At 32.4% G+C, this 25,248-nt stretch overlaps 1 protein-coding gene across 1 annotated transcript in view; it reads left to right on the plus strand.

Moving 5' to 3' along the window:
* LOC117101911 (dynamin-like 120 kDa protein, mitochondrial) overlaps nt 1-25,248 on the plus strand; it is a 49,728-nt gene that overhangs the window by 7,564 nt on the left and 16,916 nt on the right. The window contains exons 10-23 of the mRNA XM_033242026.1: nt 861-959; nt 1,381-1,496; nt 1,791-1,855; nt 2,002-2,078; nt 3,040-3,132; nt 4,057-4,129; nt 4,908-5,063; nt 5,250-5,358; nt 5,787-5,866; nt 6,367-6,420; nt 6,883-6,969; nt 7,579-7,695; nt 7,812-7,905; nt 8,117-8,227. Of these exons, the coding sequence (XP_033097917.1) occupies nt 861-959; nt 1,381-1,496; nt 1,791-1,855; nt 2,002-2,078; nt 3,040-3,132; nt 4,057-4,129; nt 4,908-5,063; nt 5,250-5,358; nt 5,787-5,866; nt 6,367-6,420; nt 6,883-6,969; nt 7,579-7,695; nt 7,812-7,905; nt 8,117-8,227 (1,331 nt within the window). The remainder of the gene's footprint in view (nt 1-860; nt 960-1,380; nt 1,497-1,790; nt 1,856-2,001; nt 2,079-3,039; nt 3,133-4,056; nt 4,130-4,907; nt 5,064-5,249; nt 5,359-5,786; nt 5,867-6,366; nt 6,421-6,882; nt 6,970-7,578; nt 7,696-7,811; nt 7,906-8,116; nt 8,228-25,248) is intronic.

Below are 25,248 nucleotides of genomic sequence, written 5' to 3' on the forward strand. Positions count from 1 at the left end.
TGACAGAAGTGCTTAATCCATGTGGTATGTACCTCTCTCATACAGCCCACAGCAGTTGCATTGCAATTTACTGCATTAGAGAAGTACTTATTCCATCTGGTATAATTATGGGCCTCTCTTATACAGTACATTGCTGTTATAGTAAATCCTTGTGAGCCATCAAGCTCATATTTGCTGGTGTTTATCCCCTGTTTCGAGTAGCATAAAGCTTTTACTTTACCTCTTATACAGTACATTCATTTACATCTCAATTTACTGTATAAGTACTTACTGTACAACATACCTATTTCATCTAGTATTAAAACCAGAACTGAAAATTTGCAAATTTCAAGTTGCTTATAATATTTTATTGTTTCTAGTAGTATTATTATTATATTTTATCTCATGTAATTCTTCTGGTACTATTTCATATGGTGTGTTGCGCCTCAAAATAGATATGTTTGGATAAATGTAACATTAAAAGTACATTCATTAGCATTAATGTTATTGGTGTTGTTTTTTTTTCTCTTTTCTGCCAAAGCCACATTTATTCAATAATAAAATACATAACACTAATGATTTTCAAAATAACAAATCTGATCAGCAAATCCATATTCAAAATAAAAAGAAAACAATATATATTAGACCTCTTTTATGTTTCTTTAAGATTATCATTTCATAACAGCATGATTTTTACAATCAAATTTCACTCCTTTCATTTTCTTACTAACAATTTATTTTATAAACTTTTTATATTTGTTTTTTTTTTTTTTTTTTTTTTTTTTTGTAAATTCTTTTTTTTTTCTATTCTGTGTCTGAAACCTACGTTTATTCATACAATTATATCATTTTTTTTGGTATTGTTATTATTATAACTTAAGGTGGTTTTATTTTGAATTTTGTGAAGGTAATACAAACGAAAGTATAGAAGAGATTAAAAAATATGAACAGGAGTTCTTCCGTGGTTCAGAACTATTTAGGTAAGTAGTTGATTATTTTAAAAACTTTGCTGCAGCAAATGAATGAACAGGGGTTGTGGGGAAGTCATGTTCCAGGGAAAGTTTATAATTATAGACTTATGTGATTTTCTATCAGAAAATTTACCAATTAAGCACTGTCTGATAAATGTTAACTATTTCACACCTTCTGGCAATAATATTTATCAGTCTCGCTCTTTCTAAAAATCAACTGCACTGATTGTCTTTAAATAACGTAGAATGAACATTACTCCAAATGTTGAGAGGGAGGCCATGACTCAACGTTTCAACTTTTATTGTTCCATCTTCAGGAATGAGAAGACATTGACAGTCTTATAATGCTATAATATGCACTCTTTCTAATTATGAAATTAACCAATCAAAAGTTTTGTAGGTCTAAAATTAACCAATCACATATCTTTAGGTCCGGTAGCCTAAAACCAAGTCAGCTGACCACACAGAATCTTAGCTTTGCAGTTTCTGACATCTTCTGGAAGATGGTACGTGGCTCAATAGAACAGCAAGCCGATACCTACAAAGGTACTCTAATATGCTTTTTTTGCTTTAACTTTAATTTTTGTTATTTATATACAGAAGATTGAGTTGGCTAACTGGTATTAGCTAATGTATGTGCAATTTGTCTAATCCCAGGTACTAGGATCAAATATTATAAGCTGTTTTCCTTGTGTTACTATAGACACTTACTTCAAAGACGTGTTTTAGTATCTGATCCTGCATGCATGTGTGCCTTAAAAATTTATTAAGGACATTTAAGAAAGTTTGTAATACTAGATTTGTGAAGGAATCTTAATATGTTTGATTTGTTTATTTTAGCAAGCCGTTTTAATTTAGAAACTGAATGGAAAAACAACTTTCCCAGGCTAAGGGAACTTGATAGGGTGAGTTTACACTTGAAAATTAATGACAATATATTTGAAATAATGGAAGGGGTTATGATTAGTTAATAAGCCTAACAATGGTGGATTCATACACAAGTGGATTTCAACGTGTTTTCATAAGGTTTTTCTGTGTTTGATTTCAATAGGATGAATTGTTTGATAAAGCTCGGGGTGAATTGCTAGATGTTACCATGGCATTAGGAGAAATAACACCAAAACTTTGGTAAGGCTAATTTCAGGTCATTCAAGGAGTTCATTTGTGTAGAGTGTTAGGATGTATGCTCTAATAATGTTACTTTTATATGTGCTTTATAAGTTGACCATTATTATTATTATTATTATTATTATTATTATTATTATTATTATTATTATAAAGAACACAACAGTTGTAAACTTCATTATAGGCTAGTGCCTATATTTAATGCATTGGCCTTCACGGCCAATCATCAGTGAAAAATGTTCACCTCTGCAATGTATATATACATATGCATATACATAGGAATAACAATTAACAATAAGCATGACAGGAGTTCAACTGTAACAACAATTAAAACATTCATGAATAAAGATTGACAAAATAGCAAATGAATAATAAGGAATGAAACCAATTTAAAAAGACAATGTTAAATTTACATGATATAGTTGTTTGTTAAGTAAATATTGTTCCCATTGAATATGTAGCACTTTCTTGATTTTCAAAAGCTGTGTTGTGAGGGCAGAGTCTAGTATGGTAAAACAATTTTCAGTGGCTAGTTGTTTGCAGTGATAGGAGGAGTTCAGGTGTTTTAAAAAGCAGGAGTTCCCATCCACTGTTAGTTGTTCCCGCACGCGAGTTTTAAAGTGATGGCTTGCTTCACCGACATATCAAGCATTACAGCCTGCACACACAAATTTATAAACAACTCGCAAGCGGAGACCAACAGGGATGGGATCTTTGACAGAAAATAAATTTTTAATTTTGAATGAAGTAAAAAACAAATTTAAATTTAAATCATTGCAGTATTGCTTACATAAGGAACAAATCCTTTTACTATTTATTATTAATGAAAGACTACAAACCCAACTTTTTTTTTTTATGCTTCTAGTTTGATTTCAAAATGACAATGAATATTTAACTTCAATTTATATCATCTATTTTTATTTAAATAATTGTATCAACATTTAGACTTCTTTTTGTCTTGTAGGGAAGATGCAATTTCAAAGTTACTATGGAAACAAGTGTCTGCTCACGTATTTAAGAACATTTACTTGCCTGCAGCTCATTCAGAGGATGCAGGGTATGTATTACATAAAGTCAATATGGCGGATATAATACAGGAAAGTATTGTAACACAGTACTAGTAATATTTTCGCCAATAGTAGATGAGTGAAGTTGAATAGCTCAGTAGTTATTAAGATGCTTGCCTTCTGATCCCAAGGTCTTTGGTTCAATTCTTGTCACTGCAGGACTTTTTCTCACGATAAAGAAACTTAGTTTATAAAGCATCATTCTCATCCTGTAAGTGGCAAGTTTACTTGCTGTTGGATGTGAGAGAAAAAAAAAAAAATCCAAAGGAACAAACATCCATTATACAAAAACAAATAGTGCAGAAATTTAAAATGCTCTTGTTAAATTAATGATTGTATGAATATTGTTATTGTATAAGCAATTATTTACACTCACAGATTCCATGGTTTACGCAATTGTGGCTTTTTATATCAAATTTAAACGTTTCTTGTATACATTATTAAATATAACAGAAACAAAGAATACATTTCTATCGATATTACCCTTGATTCACTCAATGAGAGTACTTCTACACGACATATTATTCTTTGCTTCGCAATTAAGAAGATGGCAATAAAATACCCCAGAGTTGGAATCATTAACAAGCAGTTGTGACAAGAGATCAATTTGATTAGACAAAATAATATCTTTGATTTTAGGTAGATTTAGAGCATGCAACAATGCAATGGTGTTGATCTACAATATTTAGGGATACCCAATGCTGTCTTGAATAACTTACTTTGCATTTTATCCAAAGATACAGAGTTAGGTGAATTTATACATTAAGAGCCATACACAAGAATTGAAACTAAAACACTGTTCCACACATGACTCTTAACCTAGATACTCGATCTATGAATATTTAAAAAATATTCTGTTCATATCTTTTCACCATCATTAATACAAAAATATTTGTCAAAACTTTCGATTCTAGAGCATTCAACACACGTGTAGATATTGAGCTTAGAAATTGGGCAGAGCAACAGCTATCAAAGTTGAGTGTTGAGGTGAGTGACAGCTGGTTGTTAGATATTTCATTAAGAATGGATGGATTTATTTATTCGGTGTAAACACCAAGGATTTTAACCCATTAAAAAATCTGAAGAAGACTTATTTCTTCTGGTGGTGGATGGGCATTACACCAGGAGAAAATCCCCTACTCTTTTCCGAAGAATGTACTGTGTTCACATGGGCCATAATGCACGCAGGATCAACATACTGAGCTAAGATGCTTTCTACTATTGATTGATTGATTTTAACCTGTATTAAAATACATAAATACAGTACAGATGAACAGAGAACACAAGTACAAGATACAGAAAAAAAGTAAAAATGAAACCTTACTTCTTTTCAGGTCCTTACATTAAAACAGAGAATGCATAACGATAAAAAGCTTTAGATAGAAAAACAGCAAAGACAAATATTTAACCCCACCTCCCCCCCCCCCAAAAAAAATGGGAAAAAAATCAAAAACAAAACAAAATAAATCAAACAAAAAACAAAACAAAACAAATTAATTGATAGAAATTACTTATTTGGAGGAATCACTTTTTTATATGTCATGTTCATATGACTCCTTATATTGTATATTTTAATTATTTTTTTTTATTTTTTTATTTTTTTTATTATGTATAATCATATTTTTCACTTCCCAAACCTCATAATGAAATCTTGCTACAGAGCCTTAATATCAATCTTTCACCTATATTGTAGCTACAAACCATTTGTGTAAATCACATATACTCTAATTGCTTTTCAAACATATAAACACAATGTGTCTCTTAGGTTGGTCTGCAAACACTTCAAGATGAGTTTGGCGCCCTCATTGACCAAGACAAGAAGAACAAGGATCATGATGCAATTTACGATGACGTCATCAGCTGTGTACAAAAAGAGAGTCTAAGTCGACATAACTGGTTGCCTAGTAATTCAGAAAATTTAGTTAGTACCAACAATTTATTTAATAATTATTATTTTGATCAATTTATTTGATCAACTTGTATTATATTTTATATACTTTAATTATATGTTGATATCATAATGAATTGTAACCAATGTCATTTAATTGTAATTTCATATTATCTATTATGCCCTTGGTAATATTAATAAATTTTACTATATTGGTAGCGAGTCATTCAGTTCAACACGTTGGAGGATCGTTCAGTGCATGACAAGCAACAATGGGATGCTGCAGTCCAATTTATGGAGGGAATATTACAAGAAAAGATGAAGGAAGGTATAAAAAATTATTTATTGTCTTTCAAATGATGACACTACTTCAAATGGATTGTATCATTTCTGATGACAATTAACAATTGTATCTTTGCTGCTGATAACTAACAAGTTTCTATATATTGTTAGTTAATATGCATGCCATGAATACAATGTTAGTTATGATTGTCATTATTTCATACAACTTTCAGATACAATTGTTTGTGAACTCCAGGTAAACATCCACATTTTGCGTAAATTTTTGTGTTTCTAGCTTTTAGGTTAAGGTGATTATTTTCTAATCCTCAGTTTGTTGGTTAAGTCACCTTTTATCCACTTTAAGCCTCAAAGTGAGATATAGAACTAAGCACTACATACTTGAAATTGGCAAGTTCACTTGTTTTTGCTTGAAAAAGCCATTTTAAAATATTTTTTTATATTTTGTTGTTACAGTTGATAAGAAAATTAGTGAGCTGACTGGTCCAGGAACCACTGAAAAATGGCTGTACTGGAAATCACAATCACAAGAACAGGTAAGCAAGCATGTCATTGTGCATCATACTATGAGCACAACCTGTGTCAGTGTGCTTGCCACCTGTATCAAGATGCTCACCACTCGTTTTCAATGTGCTTCCCACCTTTGTCAAGGGCTTACCACCTGTATCAAGGTAACATCACCTGTTGCAATGTGCCCACCACCTTTTTTAAGGTGCTCATCACCTGTGTCAATGTGCTTCCTACCTGTATCAAGGTGCTTACCACTCCTATCAAAGTACCACCACCTGTTTCAATGTGCTCACCACCTGTTTCAGTGTGCTCACCACCTGTTTCAAGGTGCCCATCACATGTATCAAGGTGATCGTCACCTGTATCAAGGTGCTCATCACCTGTATCAATGTGCTCACCACCTGTATCAAGGTAATCACCATATGTAACAAGGTAATCACCACCTGTATCAAGGTGCTCACCACTTGTAGTATCAAGGTGATTTCATCATGTGATGTCAATAAGTGATTTTTTGTTAAATTTGCAGATTGATCGTGGTAAAACAAAAGAAGAGCTTGAGAAGATTCTCCAATCAGATGAGGTATAAAAAGATATCAATAAAAATAATAAAGTATATGTATGAAGAATAAATATAGTAATAATCATGTGAATGTTATAATAATAACAATAACCTTATGAATAATGATATTTTCTGCTAAGCCCCGCCCTTTGGATATTGTTGCTAAGGTAACGTTGCTAAGCGACAGGGTATAAATATATGCACAACACATGTTTTTATGACATGAATGTATTCCTGGCCCTGTTTTGATTGGTCAGTTGTTAAGTTTGATTGACACTCCGTTATGATCTAAACAGTGTAAGGCTTCATCATCATAAAAGTAGAAAATCTCAACAGCATTTTTTTAAACATTGATTGAGCTTGTGTTTCTTTTTCATGATGATTATGAAGAATGATTATTATTATATTGGTGATTTCATTGCCTCACCAGTTGAATTTCTTTTCTTGTGTTTGTCTAATGTTTGAATGCATTTCTTTTTTTAGAAGCACAAGAACAGTTTGATGCCAGATGAAGTGACAACTGTCCGACGTAACCTTTTCATGAGAAATGTTGAAGTTGATGATAAATTTGTGAGTAACTATAAGCTGTATGTACCGGTTAACTGATTGTTTGAAAGATTTACTAATAAATTTAAATTATTTTTTATTGATTTATTGGTAGAACGAAAAAAACAAATTATTATTATTAATATTTGTTGATAATTGATGTAACAAATTACTTTTTTAAGTTATGGATTGTTTGCTAATTCATTGGTTAACCTTTTAACAGATAGATTGTATTATAGAATTTAGTGTGACTAGAAAAAAATCAACAAAACAAATCAGGATAACTTTGGGTCATTGATTTATTGATTCGAGAGCGGCTTAGCTCGGTCGGATAAATTAGTTGTAGTAGTTTCTTATGAGACGTTTAAGCCTTTGGTCCCGTGTGTATTGTGGCCCATGTGCACAATAAGAAACGCAGTATACTCTTCGGAAAAGTGTTGGAGAATGTTTCCTGGTGTACTGCCCAATCACCACCAGAAGGACCCCGCTGGAAATAAGTCTTGTTCAGACTTTCTTGCGTTATCCTTGGTGTTATATCCATAATAAGCAAATGTGTCTTGTTCAATGTCTAAATTGTGTAATTGTGAATAATAACTTTGTACTGGAAATCAAAATTGCTTTCAATTTTTTTAGGTTCAAGATACATGGCAGCCAATATATAGAAAACACTTTCTTCAAAGATCATTAGCACTTGCTCAAGAATGCCGCAAGGGATTCTACCATTATCAAAGGGGTTTTAATGATACAGGAGTAAGTAATTAATATTAGATAAATCTTAAAATATTGGTGAATTATTGGTTGATTGATTTGTGAGAATTTTTTTGTTTTTTTTCTTATTTCTTTATAATTATATTCTGGTTTTTCAGCCTAAGTGCCATGATATTGTGTTATTTTGGAGAATTCAACGCATGTTACAACTCACAAGCAATGCCCTACGACAACAAATTGTTAACACAGAAGGTTTGTACTTTATATTGTAAACAGTGTTTCCTTTTTTTGTATGGACACACTTTCCATTTTATATGTGGATACTCTTTTTATCTCTACCGTTTTCCATATGGATACTTTTCATTTTCCATGCATAAACATCATTTTCAATGAACAAACTAGATTTAAGTGTTGATAATGTGAACATAAATTTAGTAAAATAATGGTCATTTTCTTTGTTCAGTACGACGTTTAGAAAAAGAAGTTAAAGAAGTATTAGATGATTTTATGGAAGATGAAAACAAAAAAAAGCATTTACTCTATGGAAGACGAGTAGAACTTGCGGAAGAACTGAGTAAGTCTCAACTATTTATGTACCTGTTTATAATATTCCAAAAATATAAAATTCCAAGAATAAATGTATCTTTAAAATGACAGATAAAATTAGCTTCAGTTTTTTAAATTCAATTTTGTCGCTATTCCGAATTTGAAATTTAGAATTAGAAATTTTGGCTGTAGAATTAGAAATTTTGGCTGTGGAATTAGAAATGTTGTCATCTTCCTTACCTAACTCTCATGCGAGGGTTATTCAAAAAGCAGAGCAACCAACTCCAATGCAAGAGAGATATGATCCAAGGTTTTCAGCACAAGAAGCACGAAAATTACACCTTGGCCAGTCGCTCAGCTTGATGAAAATTACATTAAAGATGTATTGTCTCTTGCAAAATACCCAAAAATAAATTATCAACTTGAACGTAGAATGTATTTAAAAAAATGTTTACTCATTATCGTACAGCAAAAAATGATAGAAACACTTCAAGTCACTATACTGGAAGTATTTATTATCTTTGTTATAATTATCTAGTTTGAAAATCAGGGTACACATTTTTTTTTATTAAATAACTTTTATGCTCAAGTTAATAATTTATATGTTACTGCAAAATGAGCAAGTTAATTTCAAAATCATTTTTTATGATTTTATGTCTTTCAAGGAACACATCTTTAATGTACAGAAGACAGAAAACAAAAACGTATCACACCTTCATTTTATTTATTTGAACTTAGGAACAAACAATTATGATAATCGTAAATCAAATTCATAAAAAAATCACAAAACTGAAGGTAGATATATATATATATACATATACATATGCTAAAAAGAAGATCGGAGGGGGGAAATGAAACAAGCTAGAAGAATCAACATAGGCCATATACAAGAAGTCAACCAATTGAAAAAACCCCTTTGTCGTTGCATATCAAAAATAAATAAAGCAAGGAATGATGGGATATTTGTTGATCATTTACATAATATTTCTTGTTTGTACGTTCACCAAACTACACAGTGATTATCAAAGATGATTTTTTTTCTCTGAGTGGAAAAAATACTGATGGATTTTAAAAACTGATCTTGACTGCATTTGAAGATTTCAAGCTTTTGTCGCGAGTGTACGCTTAGGAAAAAATGAGGTCAAGGCAAGTTTAAGAAGATCCTTAGTACAGCAATTGAATACCAGGATGGCTTAATAACACAAATTACTCAGATTTATTTCAACTGAGCCTAATAAAAAAATTCTCAATTAATAAGAAGTTTTGAAATAGTGATGGCTCCTATTGTAAGTGTCTTAGAAGTTTAAAAGATCTTTATTAATTAAGTTCATCACCAGTGATTGTTTACTAGTACCCCTCACCTTAAATTTCTCCAGGTTTTGGTTGATTTCCATCAAAAATGATTCTGAAATAACAAATTTTTTTGCGTGTAATATTTTATAGTACATTGTCATTAAAGAAAATTATTGTATTTTTGAAGCATATATGAAGACTGCCCTCATGTGGTCATTGCTAATTAGTGAACAGACCTGTTTGAGAATCAGTTGTCTAAAGTATGAAATTTTGCAGACTGTCCCTGAATTTTTTTTGTCAGTTTACAGTATCCAATTGCTTTTTTGTTTTTATAAAATTCATAATAATAATTTGTAGAGTCTACATCTAATCTTTGAAGATTACTTAACAAAGGTATCTGTGGCTAATACATAGCACTTTCATAATATGTGGTAATGTAACCAAACATGATAGGAGTATAAAAAAGGTTTAAATACATGAGTTAAATAAAAAATTAAATTATAAAAATATAGATGCATAATCAATAAAGTAGCAGTAGTTTTCAACCATGAGAATGTTGTGTGCAATTGAAATCAACAAACCTATTATTATTAATTTTTTTGACAATAAAAGAATAAGAATTCAGAATGTTATTCAAATTTACTTAAGTAGTCTATTTCAGTTTCAATTAATTAATATAAATGATGTAATTGAAGAAAATGGAAAAGTTGTCGCTAGACTCATAAAGTTAATTTACAGGACAGGTATAACCTAAAATTACAGCTTCCGGGGGCAGGGGGGTTGTCTTGCCCTGGTATTTGGATGCAGACACAATTAATCTTGCAAAATGTGCAAGCTCCTTGACCCCCTGGGGTGTATTCTTAGTCACATATTTAGAATGGAACAATTTTATTCTCAATCATTCACATGATACCAGGTATACATTTAGACTCCTGGGGGTGGGGGAAAGACAAAAATGTAGATAGAGTCTGTTGGCCAAGGATACAAGTAACGCTTCATTCACACTGTGCGTATGTATGCATACATACATAGGCTCAGGCGTGGTAATCTAAAATAAAGTATAACTCAAGTTCATTTAATACCAATCGCAAATAAACGCTAGTATAAATAGTGTTTTAGGAACTTTAGCATAGACACACTACTGTAGAGTACTACAGTGTTGCGTAATGATACCGCATGATACTACTCAGTTGCAATCGTTGCAAAAAGCGTTCAACCAGGTGCCATTTTCTCCACTGACAAACCATTGATCCCAATTTCTAACGTAATTATTAAGATGTTGTATCACACTTTTTCTTTGTAAATTTTAATTGATGATTAAATGCGAGTTTGATAACTAATATAATGCGAGCTTTTGTGTTTTTAGTATGAGTATTTTGATGGTAAAATATTAGATTTCAAAATGCCTATTTCAGAAAGCCTATAAAGTCATTCAGGCACAATGAACTGTGTCCAACGTCTGTTAACAACAGAGAGCGCCACATGACTGTGGTACTCTATGTGCAGCAGATATACTCAAGCATCTATACCTTGTACAGATTATTTATATTATTATTATTATTATGATTATTATTATAATTAATATAATATAATTATTTCTATGCTGTCAATGTTAGTTTTATTACAATTACTATTAATAATGATAATAGGTAGAATTGTACAGCGCAAATTGTATTATTTTATTATTTAATACTATTTAATACTATTTATTTTTCCTTATTGTGGTTAGTAAATGAACAATTTGTAATCTGTAGCATATCAGAGGGGAAAATGTATTTTCATACAAAAGTACATTTTCTTTCTCATTGATTCAAAAGGTGAATGCCTGTTGCTATTGACCCACTTATTTTAAGACTGATAAAGTTATATTAAATTAAGTTACTTGGTTATAGTTACGGCAAAATTCAAATTGAATGGAATGTATGTTGAATATTCTCAACACTGGAATTTAAAACACAACGCAAATACATTTCCTATTTTGCACAACAAAATTCACTGTTTACAAAGTTTGGCTGATTAGCCAATTGTTCCACCTCCCACTGTTCATTTTAAGGTGGGAAAGTCCAGCAATTTGTCGTCTTCTGCCTTTTCACCTGCCTCCCTCTGTAAACAATACAAAAGTAGCAACCTTTCATGTAGGCCCCATGTGGGAACGTGTTAGGAAAATTTACACAGATAAATGTTGGAATGCGGCAAACGTGATAATGAAGAAGAATATTCTTTGAGGTGGCGGTTGTTGTCAATCGAGCTAATTTTGAACAACGCGCATTGAGTGAGCGTGCTCAGTGGTATATCGTTAGATTATTTGCCAAGAGGCGGCATGACCGCGGCTCAACATGCGGGGGTGGCCTTCGAAGTGATAATGTAATCATATAATAAATTGTTACAATTTGTAGCAGTTTACCCATAGGTGCAACCACGGTAAAGGCTAAGCCAGTTGTTATGAGAGAACAGTAGGGGGCGCCTTTTCAAGCAATTGCCATTCTGAAATTAATACCGTCATCCTGGGTTGATCTAAGAATGCCGTAATTGAATATAATAAACTGAGGAGATTAACCCGGAGTTAAACAACCAGATGAGTATGATGAAGCGTATGGCAAGAAGTTGCCCCGTGCTTATTACAAGTTAAGATGTAATTAGTCTTAATACAACAGCATGGTCGTGGAGATGTGGCAGCAGCCATGTTAAGTATCTGTTCCCACATCTCATGCTAAGCGAGTGCCAATTCCACTCTTGATTTGCATGGCTTGTTGTCAAACAACAGGTTTGCATTAAACAACTATTTTTAACCTCAATTGAACTGCAGTGGCATGACAAAGCTACTGTGTGTTATCTCCAGTTTTTTTTTTCTTTTTTTTTTATTAAGTAGATTTTTATACAACAAATGAGATCATTTTTTAAACTTATTAATTGAGTTGACTGGATTTATTGATTAATTCATTGAGTGATTAATTAAATGACTGCTCTAATTGATTGATTCATTGGTTTATTTGATAGTTTGAGTGATAAATTTGCTTTCCAATTCCAGGGCACTTGGTTCAAATCCTGTCAAATCAACCAAAACAAATCCGCTCCTTAGCATCATAATGAGAGTTACTTTATCCTCTTTCTTTATTAACATTTAACCAGGAAGTCCCACTCAGTAGGGGATATACGGCATAAGTCTGGTGTATATCTGTCCGGATTGTCCTCACCCTAGCATAAAAATGAGAATTACTTTATGACATAAGGCATCAGTCTGGTGTATATTTGTCCGGATTGTCCTCGCCCTAGCATAAAAATGAGAATTAATTTATGACATAAGGCATAAGTCTGGTGTATGTTTGTCCGGATTGTCCTCGCCCTAGCATAAAAATGAGAATTACTATATGACATAAGGCATAAGTCTTGTGTATGTTTGTCTTTTGACAGAAATTTTTACCTTTTTAAAGCCCCATTCCCGGCAAAATTTCACTAAAAAAAAGATCTTTTTTTTTTTTAGAAAAAATGCATTTGTATTACTCTAATTACAAACCATGGAAAAATACTGACATGAATTTTAGTTATACGCAAAAGGATAAAAAAAGGAGAAATAGAGACTAATTCTCATAGGAGATTACCATTTTCTCGTCGACTTCTTCGTTACTAGGGAAATTCAGAGGTTGTAGAGCACATCTGCTGGAATGCTCTCGCTTTACGTGTGTATCTTTATACAATCAATAAAGTGCACCCTGTCTAATAAGATTTAGGAGAAAATTTCATGTTGTCCGTTTTTATGTCTGATAACAGAACCTAAATCGAGGTAAGGCTGGGCCTAGCTTAGCAGCGTTGGATAGGCTAAATTTTCCAGCGCCTACTAAATTTTCCGCAGACCTATAGCAAAATAGGAACACAACAAAAAAAAATTCAAATTTCAGTCTTATTTTACATTTTTTCATGTCAATTCAGCTAAACTAGCAATTTTGTATTGTATTTATAAATCTTTATAACATATAAAAGTCAGACTTTAGTTAACAACTGAAATTTTTCCTGGAATGGGGCTTCAAGTTTTAGTAGGCTGAAATTTAATATTGACAAAATCCTTGACCGATGTGACTAAATAAATAAGAAATACATGCAGATAAATGTTTTTATTGTAAATTGTACTGTTTTTCTCATCGAGTATTTTAAAAACTTATCTTATGAGCAATCCAAGCTGTATTGTGCAAGTCCTGAGATTGCAAGTAACGGCATCACTGTGAAACTGTTGTACAGGTATTGTACTTGTTGTATTGTTTACAAAGCCATTTCAACAGATTTAAAAAGCAGGATTCTCTGCTAACTTTAATCTCATTAAAGCAGTTTAGTTTGCTTCCTTTAAGTCGAACACTATGCTAATTAAGTAAGATTGACATATGATGTAACCTTCTTTCATTTGAAATTTAAGTCACTATTCAACCAAAAGAAATGCAATTACGATTCCAACGTTTTACTTGTGTATGCTAAGCATGTCAAATGGTGGCTGAGCAGGCTTGCATGGCATACCCACATTGAGGTTTGTCAGGCCATGGTCAGGCAAGCACTGATTTGGATTGATACCAAACTGATTGTAAACAGGATTGCCTTCCAAATGAACTGGATCGCCTTCCAAATGGTTTTAATTTCCAAGAACCATCTCAATGAAGATCTGTATTCAAGAGTGTTGAACGGAAATGCCTCATGCTACGTAACTAATTGGTGGAACTAGTTTAACAGTAGATGCTAGGACCATGAGTGGAGACAGCAGTTGGGGAGTGTGTAATGAGAAAGAGAAGTGAGTTCACAGCTTGTGGGAGGCAGTTGATAAACAATTACTTAATTGAGAACCATGCAGTATATACACTACTGTATAATTCATCTGTGTTTACTTACCAACACACGGGACAAAAAATTTAATTATTAATCACTAAACATTTAAAGTTATTGAATACTATCAGTCTATTGTTTTATGTATTCATTCTATCATTCATTCATTTAATTTTTGGTTCATTTCGGTTTTCAATAAAATAGGCATAGCAATTACCAATGAACTGTTGAAATCCATAATTTTTTCTATTCAAGTGCTCAAAATTCATAAAATTTCCCTATACACCAACAGAAAATGGAATTGATTGTTAAATTCCTTGAGTGGCACTTGTAAATTTCTAGTAAACAAGGAAACTAGTACAACTGGGTAGATTGTAGACTGTCTGCAACCAATCCAGACATTCCCAGATCATATTATCCCCACTCCATTCTTCTGACCAAACGGAGCTGTAAACCATTCAAAATTTGTCCTGGTACTAAATTCATCAATGACACAGAATTAGTATTTATGGTTATCACTTTTGGGAGTGTTTTTATGTCTAGTAGTAAGTGCAAAAAGAACAGCATGGATTGTATTATGATATAGTATTTGGCTACTGATAGCTACCCTGTGGTTATTGATCCCTGTATAATACAAAAATAATGATGAAAATATTCGTAAATGATTTTTAAATGCATTATACAAGACCTTGTGCTGTACATATATATATATGTCAATTAAATAAAGAAGATAATAGAAGTGTTGAAATAATTCTGTCTGTGTTGATATGTTTCCCACACTGATATACACAGTTGTGTATGGATATATATGTACTTATGTACTGTATGTGTATTTCATGTACGTTTATATGGTGTTTGTATAATTGTTCATGTGATTGTTTGCATCACTTTATTTTGCTTTAAGTTTTTTTAGTCTAAGATTGCTTTTAATTTTATATGGCTGAACAGTTTTTTTTTTTTGTTTTTTTTTGTTTTACTTTTTCTTAATGTCCCTTTTGAAAATTTGAATTGTCTTTTTCTTAGCATAAGTCTTTTTTGTGAACTTTACTGTACATATTGTTTTGGATGCACCTTCGATTGAGATGTGTGCCACTGATTGAAAAGTGTAGTTCCTAATAAATTATTATTATTTTGTAGACCTCCTACTGTTAGAAATAGCAAGTGTGAATAATATGACCTGCCTTTTGTTAAACATTGTCCCCACTCCTTCAATAGCCTTTACTCATTATTTTACCTGGAATTGACAAAGGTTCCCACTATTGTTTTTTTTTTCCTAATGACATGGTTCTGATTGGTGTTGTCACCTTCATTTCCAGAGTTTCTTAAATGCTATTTATGAAAGATTTGATGCCAAAACTACATTTAGAGAGTGGCTAGCTCAATCACCTTGTGGTAGGCCCTATCAGATTTTGGTCCCAGGTTCAGTGCTACAGGTATCTACTAGTCTCCTTGTGTTTTAACTGGAGGGCAGAAGTGCAAGTTACAGTTACACACTGTCTTTTGAATGAAACACTTAGGTCATTTATCAATATGGGTCATGTGCATGTTAAAGGAATATAGTACATAGATTCTTCTGGAAAAAAAGTAAGTGGTTGTTTCTAGTGCAGTGCCAATTTACCACCGCAGAATCTTTAGTATGTTTAAGGCAGCGAATTAAAGATGAAGCAGTATAAGCTTTGTATTGCTGGTACGAAATACGAAGAACTTTATTGCAATCTCTCGTTAACATAAATTTAACTTGAAGTTTAACAAAAGTGGGAGAAGACATTTAAAAAAAACATCATATGATATGATACAATATACATAATAATATAAACAGAAGAGAGAATTAAATTAATAATTGTCAATTTAATTAAGGAAAATTTAGTTATTAATTCTACTATATAAATATATATAATTTGCTAATTAATGGTAGATCCATTCTAATGAGAGATTTTGATGCTTCGATTACTTTTTCATGCTACTGTACTCAGAACAGAATTCACAAACATTTGTGGGTGGGGGGTATGGAGCCGAAATATCCAATATAGTGCAGAGGGTGAGTAATAATAAGTTTGTTTACTTCATTACCACTACAACTGACACTGAATAGTAACACATAGGCTCCAAATGGCTAATAAACAATACAAAGCTACGTCGATAACCCGAGAAAGCTCAACAGAGTCAGCAAAGACATAAAAATATTGTTAATTTGATCCATCATTGCTATAGTTTGAAAACAATTTTCCTTTTATTTCGTAAAACTTTGTAAAATTGAATAGTGTTTATAAGCTCAACATCAAGATTTCAACCATTGCTGACCTTGTTATTTTGTCGCAAAGGCTCCCCCAGTAAACCCCCGGTAAACTTTGTTAGCTCCCCATGATCCTTCTACCCTCTTATGGTGGTATTCCATATGCCAGGTAGATAATTATACTGTTTAGCATCTGGTTGCTTAACAAGACGGTCCAAAAAATATGGGCCACAGAACATTTTTGGGGTGTGGACTGTGAACTCTCACGAGAGATAGTTTTGTAAAACTGCTACATTGATTTAGCGAATACACAGTTTATAGACAATTTTTTATCAACAGAACAAAACAAAGTTCAATTGTACATCATAAGAACAAGGAGGGAATTTCATGATCAGAAATTCTTGCCAGGTTTTAGTATGTTGGTCCCTGGTGCAGCTATGCTGAGACCTGGTTCCTAAAATCTCATTCTGTCAGTGTACTGTAAATTCAAAGTTTTTAATTTGTATTCTATTTTTAAAATATGAATTGAAACTACATGTTTCTTATGGAGTGGAAACTATAGTTAACTTAACTTGGATTGACTTCAGCTGTCTCCTGATTTTGATTTAAATTTTGTGCACTGCACTCTAGTTCAACATGAAAAGCAAGAATGTTCAAAATAAGTGGAATGTTAAAATAGCATTTTGCAATTAGTTTTTTGCACAATTGCCTTTAAACCTACAGCCATAATATTGGTGCTGGTTCAAGCGACATGCTCACGTATGGTTTTGGTGGTGGAAGAAGTCTTCTTAGATAAGGTCTATAAACCGTAGGCCTAGTGTACATAATTCGCTCATGTGCAATTTAAGAAAGAACCCAGAACATCTTTAGACACTAGTAGAGGGTTAGCTTAGGAAACCAAATGCTCTTTTGCCACTACCTTACGGTATACTGCATTTGCTTTTCCAAATATCAAAAAAACAAAATAGAAACCTTACACATCTCTGCAAGTGCAAATTAAACCTCTGATTACTTTTCAAAATTAAGTTGTATAATTAGTACACTTGTGCTAACATAGCTGTTAATTTTTATAATTATTTAGTTTTTATTCAAAGAAGCATTAGGCCCATGATAGTTGTTACTTTAAAAAAAGTATAAACAAATATTTGTTAATGACTCAACAAAAAGGATTTATGCCTAAGATTAGCCTTAGAGGGTAAGGGTCATCCTCTTAAATAACTCCAAAATTTCAAATGATTGAATTTATTGTTTGTTGGGCGTAAATCAAGCCATCAAACTCACTGCTTACTTCCTTGAGGTAAGACAATATTATAAATTTACTGGATCCCATAGAACAAAAGTTATGATCATTGCATCTGTAACTGACATTGCTTGCAGATTTTTTTTTTTTAATGCAGACTGATTTTGTGTGAGGTGGTTCACACCTAACATATCAAAACATAAATTGAAATGCAAAATACTAGAAAACAAAAATGCTGTGAGAATACAATAATATACAGTATATAATATTAACTAATAAATGACATTAATTTAAATGTAGACATAATAGTCACTATAATAATTAGATTAATAGTTTTACCTCTTATAATCAGTTTTATATAGCTACAATAATATAATTAGATTAACATTTTTACATCTTATAATCTATTTTATATAGCCAGAATTGTGTTTAGACCTAGGCTACTATGGCTAATTACATGCGCGCTTTCTGTATTAAAAAGGCTTTTTCAATGAATTAAATGACCTAATGGAAGCACAAACTCCTGTAGAACAAACCAAGTACCGTTTCAATTTGTTTCAATTTTATTCCTAGGGACGTTTACTCATAATTATTATTATTCTATGGTTTCCTTTTAAACATTATTTGTATTTGTAAAGATTAAACCTGACTAGAGAAAACTATATTTTAATCTCCTGTTGCCATGTTGTATATTTTAGTTGATTGCCAATAAAGTTAAAAGTTGATAATGAAGGAATCAGTTGATAATTGCCTTTTACTGATGTGATTGATGATGTAGAGAAACTCTCATCTTCATCCAGTCTCCTCTGTTGGCCCTAAATGACCCCACTTTGAATACAATCATGTCACCCATATGTCTTTATGTAATTGCACAAATAGAATATAACAATTTCTCATTAAAACTGTTGTTGACTTGTTAATTTGTAAATAGGTGGTAAACATTCAGAAAGGCAAACATAAAAATATCGAGACATAGTATTTAGCTATTTAGCTCATCCCTTGCTAGTTTGCATCCCATTTTCCTATTAACATAGTCACCTGCTCGACAGGAGCACCAGTGGTGACTTGATGAACAATTTAATTGGATTCAAAATTATAATTATGGTTAAAAGCAAGAGATTCTGGGAATGGGTCTGTTATGTCATGTGTTATTGTGTGGTAAAATTGTCTCATCTATTTACAATACAACCTCATAATTTTAAAATTTAGACCACCCTAAAACCACTTATTGGTATCCTAACTGATATCCCAATCAGACTACACTTCAGTTGTGATGCAGTTGGTGGAAAACCAGGGATCACACCAGTTGGGAACATTCAGACATGACTACTTTACAATGGGCCAGGGCAGAGGTCATTGCGATAGCGCAGCAGGGCTAAACACAATAAAGAATTATTAACCTTATTTCAGCTATTTTCAAGCAAAGAGAATCTTTTGTGTGTATGATGGTGCTTAACTAATCAAAATAAAAAGTAACAAGAGCCCATGTATTTTAAAAGTATGTAGACCCACGTAAATGTATTATTGTGAATTAATGCTGAAGAAAATGATGTATATAAATAGTGTAGTGGGACATTTGAGACCAACTGCATTATTTGTGGGTTATTTTGTCATTATATCTCAATTGAAATTTGAGAGAAATTATAACAGAGAGGGTATGAAAAGGTAACTACAGTGAATAGAAAGGTGACAAAGAGTCAGAGTTTTTGTTATTATGCGAACAGTACAGTATTGTGGAATTGAAAGTAAGAAAATGATTGTAATTAACATTGCAGAATGGTGACCATCATGGTCAGGTCTTAATCTTGGTAAATATCAAATCAATTTACTAACAAAAAGAATTTTACAAGTAGGAATAAAATGACTATGACGATGCACAATGGTGTAGTGTAAAAATAACTAATGGCTTTATATTTGTTGCCTTTTAGAATTTCTTCCCTTATGTGTATTTGAGAAAGTAGTCTACAGATTTACACAGTTAGCTTTATTGATAACGTAGCTGAAAAAAGCTCTTAAAATTAGAGTCATACTGTATTTTATGAATTGTTAGAAAACCTGTTTGATTTAGTGTTATATAAAGTCTGGTAATAAGCAGATAAAGGGAGAGTATTGTGGGTATTAAAGTTGGAATTTAGCTTTCTGTACTAGACTGGGTTCCAGTCACTAAACTTTGTCTAAATCAGTGAAAATCCTTAAAAATAAATCGATTGATCGACTTTTTATCGAATTACTCAAAACCTTCCCAATTCTATAGTTTATCAGGCATAGAATCATTGGAAATTTTATCGTTCCTATTCTACATGTAGCTACAAATTTTTAAGGTTTAATTTGAGCACTAGAGATCTTTTCAGAGTGTACCAGAGAACATCTAAGCCCAACATTTTTCGGGGCCCTAGGCGGGCCCTCAACTCATGCCAATTGGGTTTATTTAGCATGTATGAATATAACAAGTTTCTTGACATAAACTGATGCTATTGGCAGTCTCCGAAATTAGCTAATACTAGGAAAATCTATAAATTAGAGATTTGTGGCAAGTCTACTTTCTGTACCTGTTCAAAATTTAAACATTATGAGTTATTGGTGGTAAAATGTGTCAATGGGAAAAAAATATTGAATTCTTACAGAGGTGGATCCAGGATTTGAAAGAGGAGGTTTCAAAATATTTCTTTAAAAAACCCCAAAAAGAAAGGGGGGTTGGGGATCCTCCTCTGGGAAAATTCTGATTCCTAGATGGCCGGAAATGAGCTTTCCCGACTTCTGAGGTGTCTTTTAGTGTCTTTAAGTTTTTCAAAATACAAGGTTTTCCCCCTCTTGATAAAGGTCAGGTAATTTTGTCTCTTCCTATTTATAGAAAAAAAAAAAGACATAGGCAGTATATTACTATATTCCAACAATATTGAAATATTGGATACGTAGTCTTTCTCCCATGGATCGATGAACCGATAGGCATGAAGAACGCACTTTCATACATAAATTATTCCGTCATCGAACCAAAAACAGTGTTTTAAATTTTATTAATATTGAAGCCTAGTTGATCTAAGCCTCGTTTGCCCGATCTGCTAACCTATGCCTAGGTGGGTTAGCATGCCTTTTGTAAGCCAGGCCCCAGTAGTATTTTGTTATGTTTCTTCACAGAGCTGTTCGTCCGAACCCCCCTGAACACCCCTAGATCCGCCACTGTCTTAGCTGTCCTACTCAATACTACTCGGAGATGGTTTCTTGGCAGCTCTGTATCATTACTAAACTTGACTTATCTCGTGACCAGTACAAAAGTGTTTGAATAGTAATCTAATCCCACAGAAGCTTATAGTACCAGTATATAATATGTCTTTTTAACTTTCTTATTATTAATAATAATAATAATAACAATAATAATAATAATAATAATAATGAACAGGTCGATTTAAAATGCTGCTTATGCATATTCTTGCTGTTTAATAGTTCATTCATTCTAAAAATGTTCATATTTGAGATAAGAAATCCCCCAACTCCACTAGTGGAACTTCCTCTTGAAATATACAGCAGTAAAACAGAAAGAAACCCATCTTTTCGTAGATACACTACACTAGAGTACAAAAATGAATTAAGTCAATGAATAGTAAACTCAATTAACCCTCTTTTCTATAAACACGAAACTTATAAAACCCACCCTGACCCCTTAGTTTGTTTTATCACCATTTACTTGGACTTGCAAATAAATAAAACCAGACCAATGATACTCAGTCTGCTGGTAAGGTATTATTCAAAGGATCATCCTCCTGGTTTTAAGCACAAATATAAGCAAACAAAGTTGGTATCATATGGAAGCACAGATATAAGTAAACAAAGTTGGTATCAAGGTATCTACTTACTTCTACATTCTTTGTTGATGACTGATGCCTTCAAAATGGATTGTGTCAACTCCTTTGTGCCATTTCATTTATTTATTTTTATACATCAGTGTAGGCATGGACCGACAATGTACTATGCAATCAGGTTTTAAAATAAATAAATAAAATTAATATAGTACATGCAATTTTCTTTGTAAACCGAGAGAGCATATGAAAAAAATGGGAGAAAAAAGTTAACCAGGAGCCAGGTCACCAAACGGGAGTCTCCCGGCCAAAACGGGAGTGTTGCCATGTATGCTAAAGGTGTCTGCTGCAAACGGGTTACCAGTAGAAACTGTGATACCTCCATAGAGTACTACAGTGTTACGTCACAATATCAACTGATATAATGCAGGCTTTTATGTTTTTAGTACATTTTAATGGTAAATTATTACGTTTTAAAATGCCTATTCCAGAAAGCCTATGAAGTCATTCAGACGTAATAAACGGTAACCAACGTCTGCTTGACAACAAAGGACGCCATCTGGTGTTGTGATGACACGACTGTTGTACTCTATAGGACTATATTGTATCCTTCATCTTCTGTGCAAACTCATTGTTTTACCTCCATAGGCCTGCAATTCTATATCATATCATATCATATATCATTCCATCTTCTATCAAATGCAGACTAAGTATTGTCTGCTGCATTCCTGAGCAAAGCACATTCTTGGGTGTTGACATTTTCTTGGTATTGGTAAATGGTAGTTATTATAAGTCAATTGTTTTTATTATCACTCTTAGAAAGAATTGATAAGCATATCTTAGATTGACACTTAGAGCTGTCAATCAAATGCTTCAGTTTTGACTCATGCTTAAAGTACTTTAATAAAGAGACTGTCTATGTTGGGTTAATAAACTTGATTACATGATAATACTTCGGAGCTGGAGTTATTAACTTCAATATCAGATTGACAAAATAATTTTCTGATCAATTAATGCATTCATAAATAATTCTGTTCCACACTACTCGATAGATCTTGGCTAGTTGGTAATCAGTTTAATAATTCAATAGAAACCAATTGTTTCAACATTTAGGAATTTATTGATCTGTTTAAATGGGAAGTTCCAAATTGTAATTGAATTTAGTTTTATTTTATGATATATTTCACATTTAAAAACAATGCTGCTCACAAACCATGATGCAGTCTCTATCCAACAATTTTGGATAATTAAAAATAAGGGATACAAGGAAAGAGAGAATTATTAGCCTCTCAAGTATGGTAGCCTATAGAATGTTACTTTCCATTGTGTCAATTACTGTACAGGGAGATGAAGGTGATGTTTAGAATATCTACTCACAGTGCCCTGACTGAACTGTGGTTAGCTTAACTTTGATCATTTACTTCAAACACCGAATAAAATTCAAAACACAAACTTGTTCTTATTGTTTATAATTATGATAATTATAATTGATTACTAGTAATTAAATAAATAATATTTTCAGTAATAAGCAAAACTGTTGCATGAGTTAAAAGAAAACAAGAATAAGAAAATTCTGTGGGAATTGGATTTAAAGGGGATAAATAGAATTAAACAAAAGAAGCGTTATATGAGTAGTTAAGCGTAGAACTCAGTAGACAAGAAAACAGTTTAAGAGTTGACTTACATAAACAAATTCCAAAGGCATGTTTGAATGAAAATAAACTCCATAGTTAAAGTGAGTTTACAGTATTAGTTTTAGCTGCCGAGCTGATGATAATGTGAGAGAGATTTTGGGTTTTGCAGGGAAAATTTTAAAATGAAGGCATTTCAAAAAGAGAAGCCCTAACATGCATCCTCATGGCGAGCATCAGCATTGCAAGAGCATCTTGGCAAACATGAGTATTTTTTGTTTATTAGAGGATGCAGGGCAATCTGTAGGAAGGAGCAATTTGGCAAGCAGGTCTGATTCAATAAGATGTAGGATTGAGGAAAATAAAAAGATGAGAGAAAATTTCACAACACAATGTTTGGATGATAAAAGTGTGCGAGTAAGAGAGAGTGTGAACAGAGGGAGTAAAAACAGTATTTTCAGGGGCCACAAGTTGAAAGAAATCACTTCCAGGAGCTTTTTTAAAGTCAGGCTCAGGAGGAAAAAAATTGTTTGATATGTTGTAGAACTGATTTTTCTAAGACAAAAAACTGGGGAATGGTGAACGAGATGCAGATTTTTGAATATTTAAAAACTGGGGGAAAAGGGGCGTAACCACCCATTTTTACACCTTTACCCCCAGTTTTTAAATATTCAAAAATCTGTATCTCATTCACCGTTGCTCAGTTTTTCGTCAAACAACTTTTTTCTATCTTAGAAAAATCAGTTCTACAACATATCAAAAAAAATTTTCCTCCGGAGCCTGACTTTAACACCTTATTTTATATTGATGCTCGCTATTGGCACCAACTTCCATGAGACAATTGATAATAAAGTATAAACTGGTAAATAGCTAACATGCACGTATTATGATTTGCAGAAGAGGGGTTATTTTCTGTGAGATTGTTGCTTGAGTGCGGGAGGCCGTGATGATTCCGGGAGGCTTCCTCAACTCCCGAAAGACTTGGGACGCATGTATTTTATATTTTGTACAGTTATCATGAAGATAATTGATACCATTTTGGTATTTCATGATTTACAGGCATTTAAATTTAATTAGTCTTACTTCCTGTTGAACATCAACCATCTACAATTACTTACAGAGTTTAATCAGTGTTCATCTGTGAACTTGGCCGTTAAATTAAACCGTGGTGTCTTTTAAAACACTGTAGTCTTTCAACGCTGTTTATTTTTTATAGTTATTTTTTTGGCAGATGTTAATTAAAAGTACAGTAATTATATCTTTATATTTAATATTTTATAAATGTTATTTATTACTTTAGAGACAATGATTCTTTGAAAATACTATACTGTAAAAACATATGTATTTGTTTGTATTTTGTTTATTTTATATGTGATTTATACAAAACTTTTAAAGTGTTTGGTAGTCCACACACCTGCCTTGACTTTCTATTATCATTTGCATCAAAACCACAAAATGGCCAGAAATTATGAGCACTTACTAATTAAGTCGATGGACTAAAGTGTGCCATATGGTCCCAAGTGAGGCTATAAAGCGTGTAGGTAGAGAATTCTTCACCTCCATACATAAAATATGAGATCTGAACATGTCTTGTATACCAGTATATCTTTTGTACTATGCTTGGAATGTATCTGCAAGCTGTATTCATATGAGCTGTGGTTTGGCTAAATTTTCTCCAAGGTCCTTGTTAATTGACCATTGGGGTTTATTAGCCCCTAATGGACATAACTGATCTAGTAATACTTCAGAAGAATGCCCAATTGCGAAGCCACTATTTACATTGATCTTGATAGCAGTTTACAGACATATCATTTACTGTGTCTTAAGTTTATTGGTCAATTATTCAAAAAGGTCAGAGGTTGGTAATTACTGCCATTGGGTATTTGAAAATAATACTGTCTGTATGCCCTATCGTATTGTTTTATATTAAGGGCATTCATTAAAAAACGAATTAAATAAAAAACAATAGCATTGTTGAATTTGAGTTTTTGAAAACAAAGTATCCCAATAGCTATACATAAAAAAACCAGCAAATTATTATTTTTTTTATATTTT

Source organism: Anneissia japonica, unplaced genomic scaffold (genome assembly GCF_011630105.1).
Source record: "Anneissia japonica isolate Jap-2015-1 unplaced genomic scaffold, ASM1163010v1 scaffold4988_len2956909_cov206, whole genome shotgun sequence".
Classification (NCBI taxonomy): Eukaryota; Metazoa; Echinodermata; class Crinoidea; order Comatulida; family Comatulidae; genus Anneissia; species Anneissia japonica.